This window comes from Physeter macrocephalus, chromosome 9 (assembly GCF_002837175.3).
Source record: "Physeter macrocephalus isolate SW-GA chromosome 9, ASM283717v5, whole genome shotgun sequence".
Taxonomy (NCBI): Eukaryota; Metazoa; Chordata; class Mammalia; order Artiodactyla; family Physeteridae; genus Physeter; species Physeter macrocephalus.
This window is the reverse complement of record NC_041222.1, coordinates 81912821-81936229: the sequence shown is the minus strand read 5'-3', so window position 1 is coordinate 81936229 and position 23409 is coordinate 81912821. Positions and strand designations below refer to the sequence as shown.

Genomic DNA, 23409 nt, shown 5'->3' with positions numbered 1-23409 from the left:
GATCTCAGAACCCAAGAGAAAACACTTAGTTTCCTCAGTTTTATTTTTATCTAACATATTTGAGCTTGGGTGCTGGATAAAACAAGCAACCCAGAAACACCAATGGGCACAGGCAAAAAAAATCCCAAGTAAAGCCTGTTTCCTCTAGACAGGGAAAAGGAAAGGGGCAGCATAGAAAGAAACTTTTAGAAAACTGCCCTACCTCAGCTAAAACACCATGGAAAATAGTGAAGCCCACCTGCATTAGTAAAGACTGACATCCCTCATTCTGCTGTAACAAGGTATAGATGACCTGAACAGCACTATCAACCAATTTGGATCTACTGATACACACACACACACACACACACACACACACACACACACACATATTTGTGTGTATGTACACACACACACATAGACTATTCCAACTACAAGAGAATACACTTAATTCACAAGTGTACATGAAATGTTAACCAAAGTAGAACAATTCTAGACCAAAAAGCACACTTTAACAAATTTTAAAGTATAGAAATTAAAAATATGTTCTCAGACTACACCAGAAGTAGATAAGAAATCACGTACAGAAAGATAGCTGGAGTACTCCAAAATATTTGGAAATTAGCCAACACATTTCTAAATGATGCATGGGTCAAATAAGAAATCACAAGAGAAATTTTGAGAACTTTTTTAAATGAAAAATAATTTTTCATTTAAAATGAAATGAGTTGCAACTAAAGCAATACTCAGAGGTTAGTTTATAGCATTAAGTGCACATAATAGGAAAGAAGATCTAAAATCAGTAACCAAAATATCCACCATAGGAAACTAGAAAAAGGAAATTAAACTTAAAGCAAGCAGAAAAAGGAAACAATAGCAATTAGAGCAGAAATCAGTGAAATTGAAAATAGGAAAAGAATGGAGAAAATTAAAACAAGATGAGTTCTTTGAAAAGATCAATAAATTGATTAATCTCTACCTAGACTAACAGAGAAAAGACACAAGTTACCAATACCAGTTATGAAAGAGCAGTCAGCACTGCTGATCCCTTAGTCGCTAAAAATATAATACTAAAAACAGTTCTGTGCCCATAAAGTTGATTATTTGGATGAAATAGACCAATTCCTTGAAACACAAACTTCCAAATGTACTTGTGACAAAATAACTAACCTGAATAGTTCTATATCTATAAAAGAAGTTTAATTTCGAGTTTAAAACCATCTAAAAAAGAAAACACCAGACCTAGATGATTTCACCAGTGCATTCTACCAAACTTTTAAGAAATAACACCAATTCTATACAAACTCTTCAAGGAAGGTAAAGAACAGGGAACAATTCCCCACCATTTCATGAGTCTGGAATTCTAATACGCAATGAGAAAACTAAAAACTATAGACTAATATTTCTCATGAACTTAGATCTAAAAATCTTTTATAAATATTAGGAAACCAAATCCAGCAATATATAAATATATCTAAATGGGTTTCATTCCAGAAATGCAAGACTGGTTCTACATTTATAAACCAATAAATAAGAGTCACAGTAAAAGACAGTAAGAAATACTGTACGATCATATCAATGGAATTTTTTTTTAATTTTACTAAATTTACAATGCATTTGTATGTTTGTATCCCCCCAAAATCATGTTGAAATCCTAACCTCCAAAGTGATGGTATTTGAAGGTGGGGCCTCTGGAAGGTTATTTGGTCATGAGGGCAGAGCCGTCATGAATGGGATTAGTGCCTTTATAAAAGGAACCCCAGAGAGCCCACTCACTCTTTCTATCATATGGATACCTCAAGAAGACAACCACCTGTGAACCAGGAAATGGTCCCTCATCACACATTGAATCTACTGACACCTTGGTCTTGGACTTCCCAGCCTCCAGAAGTATGAGAAATAAATGTTTGTTGTTTATAGACCACCCAGTTTATGGCATTTTTGGTATAGCAACCTGAACATACTAAGACACCAATCATGGGGAAAAAAAGAACCACTCTCAAAACATGAGCAATATGAGAGTATGACCTAATAAAGGGTATGTATGAAGGATCTGACACTAGCAACATACTTGTTGTGGGAGTCAGAATACCTGCTCTCTAAGTTAGGGAATAAGGCAGGGGTTAATTTCTCACCACTCTTACTGGAACTCCTGACTAGTTCAGTAAGGTAAGAAAAGGGGGAGGAAAGTATACAGATTGAAAAGGAAGAAATAAAACTGTCTTTATTAACACCTAACATTTTCTATATAGAAACCCCCCCAAAATATACCAAAACATTCCTGGAAATAATAAGCGAATGTAGCAATTTTACAGGATCCATGGTCTTTTTGCAAAAGGTATTGCTCTCCTGTATATTAGAAATGAACAATTGAAACTTGTTTTTTAAAAAAACAATAAAATTACACTGAAAAAAAGAGGAAGTACTTAAGGATAAATTGACAAAATATAAGATGTGTTTGCAGAAAACTACAGGACACTGATGAAAGAAATCAAAGAACATCTGAATAATGGAGAGCTGTTTTGTATTTATGGATTGGACGACTTAAGATACCAGTTTTCTCAAATTTGATCTGTAGATTCAAGGCAGCCTCAATCATGATTCCAGGAAGTTTTTATCAATAAACTGATTGTAATATTTATATGGAAAATCAAGGGATTTTCAATAGCCAAAATAAATCTGAAAAAGAACAAAGTTAGAATGACATTTCCCAATTTCAAGGTATGTGGTGTTGGTGAAAGAATACTCTTGTTATTCAGTGGAACAGAATGAAGAGCTCAAATAGATACACACAAATATCATCAAGTGAATTTTGACAAAAACTGAAAAGACAATTTAATGGAGAATGGATAGCCTTTCATCAAATAGTGCCAGAACAATTGAATGTCCATATGTTATAAAAAATAACAACCTCAAATTCAGGCCTCATATCTTACCCAAAAATAAACTTAAAATGGATCATAGGGGCTTCCTTGGTGGCGCAGTGGTTGAGAGTCCGCCTGCCGATGCAGGGGACACAGGTTTGTGTCCTGATCCGGGAAGATCCCACATGCTGCAGAGCGGCTAGGCCCATGAGCCATGGCTGCTGAGCCTGCGCGTCCAGAGCCTTTGCTTCGCAACTGGAGAGGCCACAACAGTGAGAGGCCTGTGTACCACAAAAAAAAAAAAAAAAAAAAGGGTCATAGACATAAAAGTAAAATGCAAAACAGAAACATATAGAAACCAAAAACAGAGGAGAAAATCTGTGAGCTGGAGTTGTTGATACGTTTTTACATACAAAACCAAAAGAAGATCCATGAAAGTAAAAAAATTGATATGTTGGATTTCATTATAATTTTAAAATTGTGCTCTAAAAGACACTGTTAAGAGAATGAAAACACAAGACACAGACTGGAAGAAAATTTGCTAATCAAATACTTGTACTCAGGACTTGTACTCAGAATATCCAAAGAGCCCTTAAAATTTAATAGTAAGAGAGAATGATGTCAGCAAAATGGCGAACTAGAAAACTCCAAGCTTTCATTCCCCCATAGGAACAATTTTTTAAACAACATTGTCAGAACTCTGAAAAATGAAGGTTTACAGCAACTAAATAAATACACAATCAAGAAAAAGTCATCTACAAAATGGTAGAAAATTTTTTAGTGTTTTTACTCATTCTTGCCCTTCACACTGTCCAGTGCAATGGTGGTCTTGGTCTTGAGCAGGTGGCTTCACAGTTCCCAGGCCCTCCCTCAAACCAGAGGGAGCAGAATGTACCTTATTTGCAAATTATTGTATATGTCTGTTCTGACCTGTCAGGGGGATACCTAAAGAACTGACTCAAGGTGTTCATCTGTTTCACATAATACAGAGGACAGGCAGGAAAAGTGGCAGAAAAGACTCGAGAAGACCTTAAGCTTCCCCCTCAGGCATATATTTTGCATAAAGCAAACCTAGGTAAGTGGTTAAGGAGTGCCACAAAATAGATCCAGTTTGCAAAGACAGGGAGAAGTTGTTCTCAGTTTTGTGTTGTTTGTTTTTGGCAGTTTTGTTTTAGCTCCTAACCAGGAAATCTGTCAAAATATTAGTTGAGCATGAACTAAAGGAATGGAGAGTTCAGTGATCACACACTACAAGCAATTGACTTTACAAAAAAATAGTTTGGAAAAGTCTCAAGACAGATGAACTACTACAGCGTCCAACAGTTAAAAAAATAAAATCAGCAAACCTTGGGGAAGAGGAGAATCTGATTTCCAGAGTTGCCACATTATAATAATCTAATGCCCAATTTTCAACAGAATATCACAAGGTATACAAAGAAACAGGAAAACATGGCTCACTGAAGGGAACAAAATTCTTTGACAGGTAAAACCACCCTTGAGGGATCCAGACATTAAACTTGCTGGACAAACAGTTTAAGATAACTGTCTTAAATATGACCAAAGAGCTAAGAGAAAACATGGAAAAGAACTAAAGGACATCAGGAAAACAATATAAAACTAGAATAACAACAGAAAGATGGAAAAATTAAAAGGAACCAAACAGAAATTCTGCAGTTGAAAAGTATAATATCTGAAATGAAAAATTCACTATAGGACTTCAACAAGAGACAAAAAGACAGAAAAAAGAACTAGAAGATAGGATAGTTGAAATTACCTAATCTGAGGATCACAAAGGAAAAAGAATGAGGAAAAGTGAACAGACCAAATGACTTGTGGGATACCTTCAAGAAGGACAATGAATACATAATGTGAGTCCCAAAAGAGAAGAGAGAAAAAGGAACAGAAAGTTATTTGAAAAAATTATGGCTAAAAACTCCAAACTTGATGAAATACATGAATCTACAAATCCAACAAGGTCAATGAACTGCAAGTGTAAGCCCCAAAAGACCAAAACTGAGGCACATACTCTGTCACAGTACATACAGAAAATCTTGAAAGCAATGAGAGAAGTGACTCATCACATACAAGGGACCCTGAATACAATTATCACCCTATTTCACCCGAGAAACTTTGGAGACCAGAAGGCAGTGGGATAATATATGTAAAGTGCTGAAAAAAATGAAATGTCAAATGAGAATTCTATATCCATAAGACGGTCCTTTAAAATTGAGGGAAAAATTAAGAAATTCTAAGATAAACAAAATCATAGAGAGTTCATTACCACCGGAGCTGCCCTATAAGAAATGTTAAAGGGAGTTCTTCAGGTTGAAATGAAAGGATGCTAGATGGTGACTAGCATCTAGCATCTCCAGTAAAGGCAAAGGCATGGACTAATATATAAGCCAGTATTATTTTAACTTTGTATATAGCAACACTTTTTCTTTTCTGCAAAATTTAACAAATACATAAAAATAATTATAAATCTATGTTACTGGGCTCACAATGTATACAGGTTTAATTTTTGAGATCAGTAACATAAAGGTAGAGGATAGAGCTCTAGAGTTTTTATATGATTGAAGTTAAATTGACATCAATTTAAATTAAATTGTTATAGCTATGTAATAACCACCATGATAAAAAAATCTACAGAATATACATAAACAGAAATGAGATGGAAATCAAAATATTTCAGGACAAAAAAATCAGCTAAACACAAATGGTGCCAGTAATGGAGGAAATGAGGCCAAAAAAACTATAATACATACCAGAAGCCAGTAGCCAAGTAGATGAAGTAAGTCATTCCTTGTCAGTAAGTACTTTAAGTGTAAATGGATTAATTCTATCAAAAGATAGAGATTGCCAGAATGAATTTTTTAAAAATTGATCCAACTCTATTCTGTCTTATAGGAGACTTAATTTAGATCTAAAAACACATTTAGGTTGAAAATGAAAGATGGGAAAAGTTATTCTATGCAAATAGTAACCAAAAGACAGTAGAGGAGGCTATACTATTATCAGACAAAGTAGACTTTAAGTCAGAAATGGTTACAAGAGACAGAAAAGGACATTATATATTGATAAAAGGGTCAATCCACCAAAAAGAATGTATAAGCATATATGTACCAAACATCAGAGTCTCAAAATATGTAAAGCAAACATTGACAGAATCGAAGAGAAAAGCATACAATTCTACAGTAGTAAACACTTCAATATTCCACTTTCAATAATGGAATAAACAACCAGATAAAAATTAAGTAAAGGACTTGAACAACATCATAAACCAACTGAACCTAACAGATATATAGAAAACTCTACCCAAGTTCAGTAGACTACACATTTTTTTCTTATGTGCACATGAATCCTTCTCTAGAATAGACCACAAAACAAGTTTTAACACATTTTAAAAGACTGAAATCATATGTAGTATCTGTTGCAATCAAAATTAATGAAACCAAGAAATCATTAACAGACAGAAAATGAAATATCATAAATATATAGAAAATAAGATGCTCTTAAAAAGCAATGAGTCAAAGAAGAAATCATAAGGGAAATTAGAAAATACCTTGAGAGAGTAAAAATGTTAACACAGTATACCAAAACTCATGGGATATGGTGAAAGTAACAAGGTGGGAATTTGTAGCTGTAAATACATATATGGAACAAGAAAAAAAGATCTCAAATCTATAACCTAACTTTACACCTTAAGGAACTGAGAGACAGAAGAGCAAACTAAACCTAAAGCCAGCAGAAGGAAGAAGATAATATAGATTAGAAAAGAGATAAATAAAATAAATAATAGAAAAACAGTAGAGAAAATCATTGAAACCAAAAGTTGGTTCTTTGACAAAGTAATGAAATGCACAAACCTTAGCTAGATTGAATAAGAAAAAAAGAAGGCTCAAATTACTAAAATCAGAAATGAAAGTGAGGCAGTATTACTAATTCCACAGAAATAAAATAATTATGGAAATACTATGAGTAATTATATGCCAGCAGATTGGACAACCTAGATGAAATGGTCAAATTCTGAGAAACCCATTGTTTTCCAAAACAAAATTATAAAGAAATAGAAAATGAAATAGATCTATAAGTAGTTTCTAGTACAATTCTCCAATAAAAGGAAGCAACTATGGAAAAGTGGCTGGTTCTAGGGGCATGGAACATAGAAGATGAGTATGTAGGAACTTAAGGAAATAATCAAAAAACAGAATTATGGGGGTATGTCAAAGAACATAGGAGCCAAACTGAAAGAGCTCCCAATAGCCAAAGCTGCAACAATTTGAGCAATAAAATAATATAGTGTTGGTTTATAACAAAGTATAAATTACTTATGAGTCCATACTGATATGTGATTAAGTAAATAAATGGGAGAGAACAGAAACATCTCTGTCACAGAATTACTAATAATTTATGTAATTGCTCCACCTTCAAGGAGGTGGAGCATAATTCCCCACCCATTTAGTGGGCTGTGCCTAGTGACTTCCTTCTAAAGAGTACAATATGGGGACTTACCTGGCGATCCAGTGGTTAAGACTCTGCACTTCCACGGCAGGGGGCATGAGTTCAATCCCTGGTCAGGGAACTAAGATCCTGCGTGCCACATGGCCAAAAATTAAAAACTTAAAAATTTAAAAAAATAAAGAGTACAGTGTGCATGGGGGTAGGGGTGGGGGTGGGGAGTAACTTTACATTGGAGAATCCTGACACACACTACCTCAACCAGGTTCTCATCAATGATAAGTCATATTGATAGCATGTACCCTTGATAAGGTGGGGTAAGAATGACAGTCATTTTACCTCTGTGGTCTTTCTCCCAAAAATACAACCCCATTTTTAACTGTGAGAAAAACATCAGACAAAACCAAACTGAAGGACCTTTTTACAGTGTCTTCTAAACTGTCAAGATTACCAAAAAAGATTATCACTTACAGTCTAGAGGAGGCTAAAGAGGCATGATAACTAAATGTAATGTGGTATCCTGGATGGAATTGTGGAACAGGAAAAAAAATGATTAGGTTAAAAAAAAAAAACAAGGAAATCTGAATAAAGTATAGATTTTATTTAATAATGTATCAATATTATATTAATAGGTATGACAAATCTGCTAGTAATGTAAGATGTTAACAATAGGGTAAATTGGGTGCAGGTTATACAGGAATTCTCCTTTCTCTCTTTGCAACTTTTCTGTGAATTTAAAGCTATTCTAAAATAAAACATTTATTTTAAAAAAACAAAAACAAAAACACCTCGGTGCATGTGCACAGCAGAATGGAGAGGAAGGAGGGGAAAAACATCACTGAACTTTATAACGGAACAATAGAAATGGCTCATTCATTACAGAGGAAAAATAAAACAGAATACAGATGAACAGAACATCAGGGAACTATAGGTCTACAACAAAATCTCTTAACATTTGTGTCTTTGGAGTCACAGAGGAAAGGCTAAAAAAATTTTCAAAAAAATTATGGCTGAAATTTTTCCAAATTTGGAAAAAGCAATTCATATACAAGTCTTAAAACATTCAATTCATGAACAATATACAACCACTCAATTCCGTTATTGCTAGTTATATGCAGCTTTTACCTGAGACTGTTCTCCTTAAGGGAAAGGACAGTGTTTGGGCAATCTGATTGTTGCTGCTAAAGCTGTGGTTTTAAAAAGCCAATCTAAAATTAGAATAAACTCACTTTGTGTAGAATATAACATGTAAGTTTTAGTCAGTACTACAAGAAGGTGTGGTCTAAAATCAGTTCCATCCCCTTCTCTTACTTAATTCTATTTTGTTAATATATCAGAAATGTAATGTGTAGTTTGGGACAAGAGTAAATGAATCACTGACTTTCAAATTAAGTGACAAGAAACATTAACTTTGAGTTCCAGTGTAGAAACAAAGCTGGCACATCTAGTGTAAAAACATGAAGACAGTAAATTCAAAAAAGGAAAGACACTTAAATTTTAACCAAAAACAAAGCTAGTTTTATTGTTCTTTAGATGTTTAGACGTAAAATCAATCATTTGGTTCTTTTGAAGTATGCGGGCTTATGATGATCTGCTGTTCTTTATTTTCTCTAGAAAGACAAAGTGTTAGCCACATAACAGGAACATGTTTTATAACAGATTTATTTGCTCAATGCCATATGGAAGAAGAAATCATGAGATTAGATAGTTTTAACTTTAGTAAAAAGATTGTGCAGTTGACAGTGTAAACACAGGGAACAAATCACTCACTTTGGGGGTGGGTAGTACATAGAAGACTTTTGGCCTGAAGTTCATGTGGAAGACTTAGAAGGGCCCCAAAGAGAGAGTGATGGCTTTGTTTCCAACTTTCCTGTCAGACCCTGCTGCAGGGTCAGGCTTATTGCTGACATTTTAACCCCATAAGTTCTTGAATAAACTGAGACATTTATTGGTGATAAATATGAGGTGAATTGGAAAAACCTTTAAAAATAATTCTTAGAACAAAAGTGACATTCATGACCATTTGGTAAGGATACTTATTACCTTAATGGCTTAAATCGTAAAATTAGGCTACATTTTTAGGAGGTAGAAAACAAGTACCAAAAGTATACCATTTGATACCCTGCCTTACTTTTGGCCAACCTCGGATCTCTACAGTTCTCGCTCCACATTCTCCCATTAGAGCTATTAGTCCTACTACCTACCATTCACTACCTAAAGTTACAGACCTGGAGCTGCCAAGAAAAATGTTTTTAAGAAGTTTGCTTTTAAGCCACTGAGTGTATTCAGCACTCAGGTATCAATCCAGAACATTTTACACCTCTCTAGTAGATCAATTCACTTCATAGGAAAACAAGCTGACATTTTAAAAACCCGCATTTCTTAACATAAAAAGACTATTGAACATCTCTACGTGAGATTCTAGTATGTCAGAGTAGTTATGTAAAACTAAATTAGTAATGTGTTTATTGAACTGATTGAAAAAGCCTTATATTAAAACTGCATTACCACTGTTTACCAAAAATAGGTACATGTTGTACTACAAAATTAACTAAATAACAAAAAATACCTCCACTTTGTCCCAGAGAGGTTACATTGTGCTGATATCCCATAGACAGTACAATAAAAGGATTTCATTTTTGCAATATGCCGGGCTCACAGTGAGTACGTTAGTACAGAGATTATAGCTTTAATGTTACTGTAAGAATGTCATTAGTGAAACTTATATAAGGCATGTAGAAAACTAGCATTAAAGCTCTTAAGGGCAACAGTTCAAACTGGCAGCTGCTAGAAAAGGTGCTGCTAAGAATAAAAAAATATTAAAGAAATTTAGTTTCAGCACATACTAGTTTTTAGTGCTTCTACAATGAAATGAATTAATTCACATAAATTTCTGTTGCTGCAACTAGTGGACCAAAAGTGAATGGACTTTTGCCCCCTTTGACTACTAGCCCAATCTTGAAAATGGAAGTAGTCACTTGCAGTCTTCCACATGGTATTGTTAGGAGTAGACTAAGCAGTCAGCAGGAAGTTCTGGTTGAAGCAGTGTTTGTTTCCATCAAACTTCACAGTTCCACTGGTCACAACAAGAACTGTAGTCTGGGCCTGAGTAGCTTGCTCATGAACTGGCTGGCAATCTAACATATTGACCTGGAACTCACTAGAAGGCAATATCTCAAAAAAATTAGGGCTTCCAGTCCTGTAACAACATTTCCATTACATATTAAAGTGGCCTTAAGGAGAAAAACAAATACCGTATGCTAACACATACATATGGAATCTAAGAAAAAAAAAATGTCATCAAGAGCCTAGGGATAGGACGGGAATAAAACAGACCTACTAGAGCATGGCCTTGAGGATATGGGGGGGGGCGGAGGATAAGCTGTGACGAAGTGAGAGAGTGGCATGGACATATATACACTAACAAACGTAGGGTGGATAGCTAGTGGGAAGCAGCCGCATGGCACAGGGAGATCAGCTAGGTGGTTTGTGACCACCTAGAGGGGTGGGATAGGGAGGGTAGGAGGGAGGGAGAAGAAAGAGGGAAGAGATATGGGAACATATGTATATGTATAACTGATTCACTTTGTTATAAAGCAGAAACTAACACATGTGACCACCTAGAGGGGTGGGATAGGGAGGGTAGGAGGGAGGGAGAAGAAAGAGGGAAGAGATATGGGAACATATATATATATGTATAACTGATTCACTTTGTTGTAAAGCAGAAACTAACACACCATTGTAAAGCAATTATACTCCAATGAAGATGTTAAAAACACACACACACACACACTGAGTGAAATAAACCAGACACAAAGGCCAAAAAAATAAATAAAGTGGCCTTGTCCAGATACAGCCTGGTTAGTGCCCATCTTCTTTTGTCCATTGTCTCATAGTAAATATTGACAAATTCCTCAGCAGCTCTGCATGTCTGATCTACATAAGTTTTAAAACCCCTAACATTCCCAACTCTCGCTAGTTCCCATTTCCTACAGTACATTATTGTTTTAAAACACAATTTATTTTTTAAGAGAGTTCTGAAAATGAGAAAAGTTTATTTTATTTTTATCCTCTTGTTTCCAGATTATGGTGCTCTTTTTTCTATGTATTAATCCAAATTTCCACCTGATAGCATTTTCTGTCTGAAGAATTTTTTAGAGAATTAACTTTCCTGTAACACATGTCAGTTGGTGATAAATTCTTTCAATTTTTGTTTGTTTGAAAATGACATATTTGCCAAGCATAAAATTCTAGGTTGACTTTTTTGCTTTCAGTACTTTAAAATTGTCAATTTGTAGTCTCCTGGCTTGTATAATTTCTGACAAGAAGTAGACATTCATTCTTTTTTTTCCTCTGTACATATTATGTCTTTCACTATCTATTGAACATTTTCTCTTTATCACTGGTTTTAGCAATTTAATTTTAATGTATCTTGGTGTGATTTTCTTCATGTTTCTTCTCCTTGGCATTCATTTAGCTTCTTGGATCCGTGGGTTTATACACTTCTTCAAAAATTGAACCTTTGCCCCTTATTTTTTCCATCCTCCTTTTTTCCTTCTGAAATGCTAATTACACATGTTACATAACTTTATCCCACAGGTCACAGAGATAACTCTGTTTATTATTTTCCAGTCTTTATTCACTGTGGGTTTCTTCTTTCATAGTTTTTATTTCTATACCTTAAAGTTATCTATCTACCTTATGTCATTTAGCCTTCCTTATGTGGTATATATACTATTATTAATCCTATCCAGTGTTTTTTTGTTTGATTGGTTTGTTTTCTCATTTCAGATATTTTTCATATTTAGAATTTCAGTTAGGAACTTTTTTTTATAAATTCCCTTTCTATTCTCATCATGGAGTATATTTACTGTTTTAATGGCCTTGATTATTAATTTTATATGTGTCATTTCTTACTCTGTGGCTTACTGGTTGATTTTTCTCCTTGAGTACAGTCATATATCTCTTTTATTCATACCTAGTAATTTTTTATTGAGGGCTAAATGTTATGGATTTTATATTGTTAGTTGCTAGTTTTGTATTATTTTAAATCTTTTGGGGCCTTTTTCTCGGATGTAGTTAAATTACTTGGAATTAATTTGATCCTTTCAAGGTTTGCTTTAAGCTTTGTTGTATTGGATTCAGAGCTCACTTTACTCTTGGACTAATTTGGCTCCTCTACCAAGTCAATAAGTACCCTTCTGGTTATTCTACCCAATTGACCATGGATTAGGAAGTTTTTCTACCCTGGCTAACAGAAACAGAAGTTCCTACCTCTCTCTGTGCTTTGGTAATACTTCAGGCTACTCTTTTTTCACTGGTCTTCCCCCCAACCTCAAGTGTTTTCCTTATACTTTCAAGTACTCAGGAGATCCTTCTGCATATCAGATAGAGAAAGACGCTGTATCTTTCTTCTCTTGTATTTTATTTTACAAATCCTAGTTTTCATGACTTCCTTAAAATCCAGTTCTGTTTCCTTAACTTACTGAATTAACTAGGCTCTGTTTTGGTGGTCTCTTTTTGCATTATGGGTTGAAAACTCTCCAAGCAATAAGCTGTGATAATCACAGGGCTCACCTCATTTGTTTCTCTATTCTCAAGTATCCCTGTCTGTACTGCCTGTTTTCTAAAGTCTAAAACCCATTTCATATAGTTTGTATGGTTTTTTTTAGATGTCTGTTATGAAGGGTAAATCAGTTCCTTTTACTCCATTATGGCCAGATATGAAATTGGTCCTTATGAAATCTCATTTGAAGCACAGACATTGACTACTTTAGAACTTAATGTTATTTAGGCTTGTGACTTAAGGGTTTAAGAAGAGTGATCCGTTATGAGTGTAAGAAAATGTTTTTTGCTGTCATTTCTGCCTCCCCAAAAAAATTCTATCAAGCACCCTCAATGTACCATTTCTGAAGCTATACCTTTCTTCACATTCAGAAACAGTGAAACCTATGCAGCTAACTCAAGTGCTAAAGTATTTCCCTTTTACAGGGTACTGCTTTGCAAAACCAGAACTGATCTTCATGTTGGAACAAGGAGAAGACCCGTGGTTATTAGAGAAAGAATTTGTAAACAGAAGTTCCCCAGGTGAGTTATTGAATACTGGCAGAAGGCATCCAAGAAAATTAGATCCAAAGTGATCAGCTAGAAGTGAGCAGTTTCAAATGTTTTTCAGCACTCTCCCATTAGAGGCCTTCACATTTGAAATATTAGAAATAATAGATCTATTAAAAAGTAGAAGGGGGAAAACTAAAGAAAGGAATGGAATGTAAGTATGTTGATATTCTCATCTTTAAAAAATGGGAGCTAAGTGTACGCTTTGAAGCTGAAAAATTAAGTAATGGTTGTATATTTAACAGTAAAAAGATAAAAACAAAGAAAAGTTAATAAAACAACTAAAATTGGGAGTAAACAGATTAGAAGAGAGAAATAAACAATAAGTTTTGTCATTATATAATAATAAATTACTATATACAATCGAAATAAATAGATGATTGCATAGTATCATTAGAAAGCATAAAAACTAGAGCAAACTGCAACCTTCCTTATTGTTTACATTTGACAGAGCAAAGAAAACAGATCTGTTACTAGAAAAGTTTCTTATAAAGCTGTATCAAGGGTCCCCAGGATCATCATCAGGTTCATTAACCTTGGAGGACTCAGCATATAGGCATACTCATAACTAAGATTTATACAGTGAAATCATACAAATCAAAATCAACAAAGAGAAAAGGTGCATGGGGCAAAGTCAAGAGAAAACCAGGTGTGACAACACATGTGAAATATGTACCTGGAAATTTCATTTGAGATGAGGTGCCCAGAGTTTTCACTGGGGGCTGCTCATGTAAGCACCCTCTGTCTAGCATGTATCAAAATTGTAGGCTTTCAGATGGAAACTAGGTGTTCAGCATAAATATATTGTTTGTACAGTTTAGGCTCATTGAGTCCCTCTTAGCAGTTCTGGGAATCTTGGGAACCATCTCAAAATCTAAGTTCCCAGATGCCAGCTAAGGGCTAATCTTGTAAACAGGCCTTTCTTAAGGGTAGCAGTCTCAGGTCTGCTGTGTTAAACATTTTCTGCACAAAAGCTATGCAAACACACATAGAGTAAGACAAACATATCTGACATATGAACTACCAATGTAAATGGATCTTAATATACCTATTAAGAGAAAATGCTATCATATTATATCAGAGATACACCTAGAAAATAATTTAGAAAGTTTGAAAATACAGTCATGAATTGTTAAGACTATAAACATAAAAACAACTCAGTGTTTATCTCAAAGTTCAACTCAGGTCAAAAACAGGTGAGAAAAAGGACATTTTGATAATGCTAAAGAAGATAATTTTTAAAGGATACATAAAAGTTTAAAATATTAGTACACCAAATAAGTTATTCATCAGGATTCATAAAACAAAAAACTGCAAGAGTTATAAGGAGAAATAGGAACACATTAGATATAGTCAACCTTAATATGCCTCTCTGATTTCATTCTGTAGCCTGTGGACTCTAGAATAGTGCTTGGCAAACTATGGCCCACAGGTCAAATCCTGCCTACTGCTTGTTTTGGTAAAGAAATATTTATTGGAGCACAGCAGTATCCATTTGTTTACATATTCAAGCTACAAGGCAGAGTTGAATTGTTGCAGTAGAGAGTGAATAACCAGCAAAGCCTAAAACATTTACTCTCTGGCCTCTTACAGAAAAAGTTTACCAACCTCTGGTCTAGACATTATAAATAGCATATTTTATAAAATGAATCTATTATGTTCTGAAAACAAAGCTATGCAAACACACTACATAACTATTCTGAAAACAAAGAATAAAACTCCTTTTAAATGACCTTGGAACATTGACAAAATGTAAAAGTATTTTAGGCAAATTCTACAAAGTAAAGATATTGTTAAATAACACTATAAATTGCAAACAATATGAGAAAATTTTAAATCCCTCTAAAAATTAATAATGAATATATATCCTAAAAACCTATTTTATAAAAGAGTAAGTTAAAACTGTACAATATCCAGAAATTATTTTTTAATGAAAAACATGTTTTTTAGACTCTTTGCACTATAGATGAAACGGTGCTTAGAGGAAACTATTTTAGCCTCATATACTTATTTTTAAAAGCAATAAAGTTTTAAAAGAAAACTAAGTGGGGCTTCCCTGGTGGTGCAGTGGTTGAGAATCCACCTGCCGATGCAGGGGACACGGGATCGTGCCCCGGTCCGGGAAGATCCCACATGCCGTGGAGCGACTGGGCCCGTGAGCCATGCCCGCTGAGCCTGCGCGTCCGGAGCCTGTGCTCCGCAAAGGGAGAGGCCACAACAGTGAGAGGCCCGCATACAACCAAAAAAAAAAAAAGAAAACTAAGCAAAGCAAGAAATGTAATAAAGATAAAACATTATAGTTATAAAACATTATAAAGCCAAAAGATGGTTCTTGGAATAAAAGCAAATCAAATAACTAACCTCAGCTAGAAAAAGAGAAGAAAGCATTATTACTCATTTTAAGTTTGGGCTCAGATTCCTACTTCTATAATATAATCTTGGAATACTTTAGCCTATACTTTTTCTCTTACTTTTGTAAACTCTTAGCCCATTTGATGGATGTGTCAAAAGGAAATGAGATTCTGTGCCAGATAGCATATAGTTACTGATTGAGCTCCTTTCCTCACCTGGATTATTATCTCCCAAAAAGAATGGTCTCTGTTTCACTCTTCCTTTCTGGGTATTTGTCACATGATAAATATTTTTTAATAACATTGTAGGCTGATTCCAAAGTCAGGTGGAGAGAGGCATTTCATACTGATTCACTCAGAAAACACAATCCACAAATGTAAATGCCCAAGTCAAATTTCTGGGACTTTTGAATCATCCAATGTATGTGTTGCTGGATCTGAACCCTTATATTAGTAAAAGAACTCTTTAGGTAATTCCTATGCATGGAGCTTTTTATGGACCACTAAATTTATATTACAGTGAGATGCAAAGTATATCACAGTGAGGGTTTTATTTTGGAAAGGTGAGCAAAGCTGCATAAACATATTTTATATTATGTAAGATGCTATTGATTAAGTGGTGAGCCATTATTTTAGGTACAACCAAGAGAGAAGATGCTGCTCATTTAACTATGGATTTGCCATCAATTTTATGATGCCTTCTGATTTTGGTGATGGTTATTTACTTTAAAAATTGTGAGTCACAGACATTTTTGCATGGAGCGTGGGTATCAGGAGGACAATAGCAGTCAAATATGCACAGGAAATTTATGGTAAATAAATATAAAGGATACTTGTAGGGTTTCTAGGGCCAGTTTGAAACATATGTTCCTTAAGATTCTTACAGTGAATAAAAACTAGATATGTGGAAAAATAGATGGAAAATAGAATTAAGGATTGGACAGGACATGACTGGTTTGGGGGAAATGACTAAACAAATTGAAAAGAGGAAAGTTAAAAGATTTGATGATTAAGAGGTACTCACTATTGAACCACCCTGATATTATACCAAGGCACCAGAACCAGGAAAGAGAGGTGACTCCAATATAGGTGGAAAAATTACTTTAACTCTCATCAGTTTTTTCACTTCCACCAATACATTTATGTTTCTGTTTCTGATTATTTCTTTCAACATGAGAAAGTTGGTGCCATTATAATTTTTTTTTGGCCACACTATGTGGCTTGCGTGATCTTAGTTCCCCAACCAGGGATTGAACCTGGGCCCATGGCAATGAAATCGCTGAGTCCTAACCACTGGACTGCCAGGGAATTCCCCATGATAAGTTTATTTTAGTGTTGATGTGTAGAATGGAAAATTGGAGCTCCAGTTGGAATCATATAAACTAATGGTTATCAATGTAATCTGTGTTTGTGAATGTAGTCGCTGGTGTTCTTCCCTAATGCAAACTCTATCTCAATAAAGCCACTGAAAACAATTCTCCATTGATACTTCTTGTTATCTACTTAGGGCAAAATCCTTGTTGAATTCATTTCAGGCTTTGTTTTATCTGTTCCCAGGATTCAACTCTCTCAAATATATTCTTCTTTTTTAATTGTTCCTTTCCTTTATATCCTCTTCCCTACCTGGTTTTGAAAATTATACTTTAATATACAAAATATAGATGTAACTTCATTTCTAGATTCCTCTCTATCTTGCCACTAGAAAAAGTTTTTTTAACAACAAAATAAGAGAGAATATACACTTGAAATTACTTTATTTTTGGGAAACTGAGCCAGACACCAAGGAGTCAAATACATAACGGGGGATATATATATAAATGTCACTCCATAATAAGTGTGTTAAATATCATTAAATATTTTTAATTTTATCACTTTTAGAAGAATCCCAACCTGATGAACTCTTACAGGAGAGCCTAGAAAACCAAGGCAAACATTTGAGGCAAGTTTTATTCGTCAACAAATCATTGACTACAGAGCAAGAAATTTCAAGAAAACTATGTACTCTGGACATAAACATTTTCCCTACAGAAACAGTGCCTTGTAAATTTGACACTACAGGGTCTACTTACTTGCTTCTTAGCTCATTGACCCCACACTGTCAATATTCAAGAAAGAAGGCTTATGAGCTTAATGTATATGAGAATTGGCTCCTCAGTATTAAGGATCGCAGGACTAATACTGGAGAGAAATCTTTTGTTTATAGTAAAAGTGTGAAAGCCTTTGGACATAAAGACAAAGTTATTCAGCATCAGACAATTCAGACTTTACAGCAAACTTTTGAATATAATGAATGTGGAAAAGATTTTCTTGAAAAGACTGCCCTTGTTACATCTAAGGATACCCACCCAAAAGTGAAATCTTATAAATTCAGTAAATTTGGGGAAAACCAATATAAATCAACCTTGATAATCTCTCAGAGCAATCATCCAGAGGAGAAGAGTCACTATGAGTTTAATAAATATGAATATACTATTGATAAAAACAGAAATAATTTCAGTAGGATCACTCAAAGAACTGACACAGAAGGGAAATCTTTCAGCCAAAAATTACACATTAGAGAACAGCAAAAAATTCATATAGGGGTGAAACCCTTTGAATATGGAAAGAATTTCAGCCATAATTCAACCCTCCAAGTGCATCAGAGAATTCACACAATAGACGAGTCCTCTGACTATAGCACATGTACAGAATCTTTGGCTTACCAGTCAACTTTCAATGTACATAAGAGAACTCAAATAACAGTGAAACCCTATGAGTGTAATGAATGTGGAAAATCCTGCACTATGACTTCATGCCTGATTCAGCCTCAGAAAAGTCACACAGAGGAGAAACCCTATGAATGTCATGAATGTGGGAAAGCTTTCAGTGAGAAGTCACGCCTAAGAAAACATCAGAGAACTCACACAGGAGAGAAACCCTATAAATGTGATGGATGTGAGAAAGCTTTCAGTGCAAAGTCAGGCCTAAGAATACATCAGAGAATTCACACAGGAGAGAAACCTTTTGAATGTAATGAATGTGGGAAATCTTTCAACTATAAATCAATCCTCATAGTACATCAGAGAACTCACACTGGGGAGAAACCCTTTGAATGTAATGAATGTGGAAAATCTTTCAGCCATATGTCAGGCCTAAGGAATCATCGGAGAACTCACACAGGAGAAAGACCATATAAATGTGATGAATGTGGGAAAGCTTTCAAACTGAAGTCAGGTCTAAGAAAACATCATAGAACTCATACAGGGGAGAAGCCCTATAAATGTAATCAATGTGGGAAAGCATTCGGTCAGAAATCACAACTCAGAGGACATCATAGAATTCACACAGGGGAGAAACCCTATACATGTAATCATTGTGGGGAAGCTTTTAGCCAGAAATCAAACCTCAGAGTACATCACAGAACTCACACTGGGGAGAAACCCTATAAATGTGATGAGTGTGGAAAAACTTTCAGGCAGAAATCAAATCTCAGAGGACATCAGAGAACTCACACAGGGGAGAAACCCTATGAATGTAGTGAATGTGCCAAAGCTTTCAGTGAGAAGTCGGTCCTAAGAAAACATCAGAGAACTCACACAGGAGAGAAACCCTATAATTGTAATCACTGTGGAGAAGCTTTCAGCCAGAAATCAAACCTCAGAGTACATCAGAGAACTCACACTGGGGAGAAACCCTATAAATGTGATAAATGTGGGAAAACTTTCAGCCAGAAATCAAGCCTTAGAGAACATCAGAAAGCCCACACAGGGAACTAAACATATAAATGTAATGAATATGGAAAAGCTCTGAGCTGGAAATCAAGTCTTGCAATACAAAATAAAACGTAGGAGAGAACCCCTATGAATATAATGAACACTTGGAAGTTCCTCTGCAAGATACCAGCTTTCACTAAACATCAGAGAACTTACACAAGAGAGAAATTCTTGGAATATATTTTACACAGGTAGTCTCATCTTGAGTGCAGTCCTCATTGTAGATCAGAGAATTCAATTCAGCAAAGAAACTCTGTAAAGATAATGAATACAAGAAATACTCTGTGCATTCAATCCTTGGAAAACTCACACTGCAGAAGAACCCTGGGAATGTAATGAAAATTTCAAAACTTTGTCCCAGCAATCAAAATTCATTCATCATCAGAGAAATCGAACAGTGAGAAAATTGAGAATGTAATAAATGTGAGATAACCTTTAGCCAAAAGCCAGCTTTCTCAGTAAAGCAGAAAATACATAGAGACCTCACAGTATATCAGAGCAGACAAGAAATCAGGGTAATGGATGTGGGGAATCCTTCTACTATAAGTCACACCTCAATTTGACTAACACAGGGTAATAACTATATGACGTATAATGACTATTAATTGTTCACCAATGACAATTTCCTTTTTTCTCATGCCACACCTAGTCTGAATTTCTCAACTACTCTGTCATCCAAATGAGATCATATTTTTAACCTCTGGATAGTGAAATGTAGAGGTCAATGACAAGTCTTACTAAATACACCTCTCAAATTCGTAATGTTTTCTCCTGTCCCTTGTCAGAATGGAGTGGATATTACCCCCAGCAAAACCAAAGGGGCTCATGCACGGAAGATGAAAGAGTACAAAGTAGAAAGAAACAGGGCCAAAGAGTGACTGTTGAATGAAATTTTCTTCTGCATGTACACAGACATTTTGCTGTGATGAAATAAACTTGTTCTTTGCTGGGCATCTACAGTTTGGGTATACTTAATACTGATATTTACTCACCAACCCTCAGTTAACAAAGCCTATGAACGTGATTTCTGTGGACATGTGAACTCAGTGTAGTGTATCAGAAATATCACACAGGAAAACCCCCTGACAACATCCTGAATGACCATAGTTTTTTATCCACAACTCTTCCTCCTCAGTCAGGTAAATATCAGGGGAAAATATCTAACATTACAACATATATAAGTAATCCTTTACCCCAAAAATGATATCTAATTAAATATAATCGAGCTGTGAATGTGTGAATGCTTTCAATGAGTCATCAAAGTTTAATATCTCTCAGAGTTTGTTATAAGGGAAAAATTTATCAGTTTGAGAGAGGTAAATAATAGCATTTATGTTATATAAAAACTATTTCATATGTAATATTAAGACAGTTAATGAAATATAACAATATTGGTTCATAGATATTCACTAGAATAAGAAGATTTTTAAAAATAAGAAATAAATTGCATAAACTGCACAGTGTTGAATGTATGTGAATATTTTCTGAGTTCTCTATTATGTGTCTATGTGAGTGTGCATGCCACTTAGATGTTTGTTTTGTATGTATATTGGAAGTCAACTGCACTGTAATAGAATTATGTATCCCTTACTTAGTAACTATTCTGATATCAGCTATGATTTGCCACATGTATATTAATAACAAGTAAACCTTTTACAGGAAGTACCTGAAAATTCAGAATCCTTTACCTCATTCCTTTTCTCCTGCTACCTCCTGACATGCGCATATAGGAAAGGCCATTGTTACTAAGCTGTCTTTTTTTAACAAAGTCAAACCATGTTTTCTGTGTACTTTTGTATCATCTCTGGGTCACTAATACAAATACTGTATTGAAGCATACACACATACAAATATATATAAAAGTGTGTGTATATATTCTATCTCTCTCTTCAATGTCACTGAGTCCTTCCTCAGTGTTATCAAGTATACTGATAAGCCCTTTGAAGGCATTCTTCATTTATTGTATGTGTTTTTTATTTCCAGCATTTAAATTTTACTATAGTTTATATCTCTCTGCTAAAATAACCTATCTGATCTTGCATGTTGTTTAGCTTTTTTACAATCATTTTATATGGTGTTTGGCATTCTCTGTCTCAGTTAAGCAACTGCTTGGGTTCTTGTTTCTCTCTGCAGCCACCTAGCTCTCCAGACTTTGGGCTAGTTTTTTGCCCTGCAATCTCAGATATCTGATGTGTTCAAGAAAAGTTGTTAAATTTAAACTTTTCCCAGCTGTCTTCTTGTTTAGGAATAGGAGCAGTGCTTTTTCCTGCTCTCTAATGATCTGAAATGTAACTGAAAGTTGTTAGTTGATTTTTGACATATGTTCCAGGGTAATTTGATGTGAAAAATGTGACTTTTTTCAAAACTGGTGATAAAATAATTGGATAATAGTATATTTTAAATGCACCTTGATGTTTATACCATAATTAAAGATTCATTCAAAATAAATTATGAACCTAAACAAAATAGCTAATAGTACAAAATTTCTGTTGGGAAACATGGAAACTAATTTGAAGCACACAGAGATTTTTAATATGTAACACAAAGAATTGTGTGAGACATAAAAGCAAAAATGATAAATTGGAGTTTATTAAAATTTAAAGTGTCTGCTTTTCAAGATTATATTATGAAAACAAAAAAGAAAATCACACATTGGGAGAAAATGTCTCTAATAGATACGTCTCTCAAAGGACTTGCATCCACAATATGTAAAGAATGTTCATAATGCAACAATAATACAAACAACTCAGTTTAAATGGGAGAAAAAAGGATAAGATTAAAACAAGCATTTCACAATAGAAGATATATAGATAGCCAGTAAGTACTAGAAAAGATGTACAAAGCTTTAGTCATCAGGGAAGTGCAAATTAAAACTCTAAGGTGATAGCATTAAAAATCCATTTGATAGTTCCTTGTAAAGGTAATGACACCTTACCTAAAACCAACAATTTCAATTCTAGGTATTTACCCCCAGGAAAACTTAAATAATTATACAAAAACAAAATCAAAAAATAAATTTTTAAAAGAGAATTGTGTAAAAATGTTCATAGAATCTTTATTCATAATAGCCCCAAATTAGAAAGAACCAAAATGTCCTTCAGCAGATAAATGTATAAACAGTGATGTTACCTGACAATGGAATATCACTCAGCAATGAAAAGGAAGGAACTACTAATGCATATAACAACATTAATAATAAAATTAAGCTGGGCAAAAGAAACGAGGCACAAGAAAGTAGAGCTGTATGATTCTATTTATACAAAATTCTAGGAAAAACATCTAATCTAGTGGGCAGGGTGACAATTAATTGGGTAGGGGAACAAGGGAATGTTTTAGTATGATGGAAAGTTCTATATAGATTGTGGTGGTGTTTACAAAGGTGTATAAATTTTCAAAACTCATCAAAAGGTATCACAAATGCATATACTTATATAAATTACACATCAATATAGTTGATTTTAAAAATTATAAAAGTGAATTTTGGATCCCCAGCATATAATGAAACCCAGATTCTGAATTTGCCACATGGCTCATTGGCTTTACTATCAATACTTGTGTATTTATTCCCTTGTCCCTCCCGTATGACTGTATGACCTTGGGCAAGTCAGTTCTCCTTTATGTCTGTCAGTTTCCTCATTTGTGAGGAGTGCATAATGATGGTAATTACCTACAATCCTTTTTGGAGGCATTTTCTGAGTTAATCTATCAATAAGTCAGACACTTAAAACAACGCCTGGCACAGAGTAAATGAGCAATAAGTGATAACCAACCATTATCTATTTTACTATTATTAAAAATCAAAATAAAAGTCTGTGTTCCTTAAAAAGCTTAAAGCAATATTATAGCTGATAATAAAGCAAAATAATAAATTAGGCTGAAAGGAGATTCAGC

General features: G+C 34.5%; 1 protein-coding gene and 1 pseudogene across 1 annotated transcript in view; one reads left to right on the top strand and one right to left on the bottom strand.

Moving 5' to 3' along the window:
- ZNF782 (zinc finger protein 782) overlaps window positions 1-20425 on the top strand; it is a 44056-nt gene extending 23631 nt beyond the window's left edge. Inside the window, exons 5-6 of the mRNA XM_024132851.3 lie at window positions 13293-13388; window positions 17645-20425. Coding sequence (XP_023988619.1) covers window positions 13293-13388; window positions 17645-19521 — 1973 coding nt within the window. The 3' untranslated portion in view covers window positions 19522-20425. The remainder of the gene's footprint in view (window positions 1-13292; window positions 13389-17644) is intronic.
- On the bottom strand, window positions 10137-11247 carry LOC102992444 (NTF2-related export protein 2-like; annotated as a pseudogene).
- Window positions 20426-23409: the final 2984 nt, after the last annotated feature.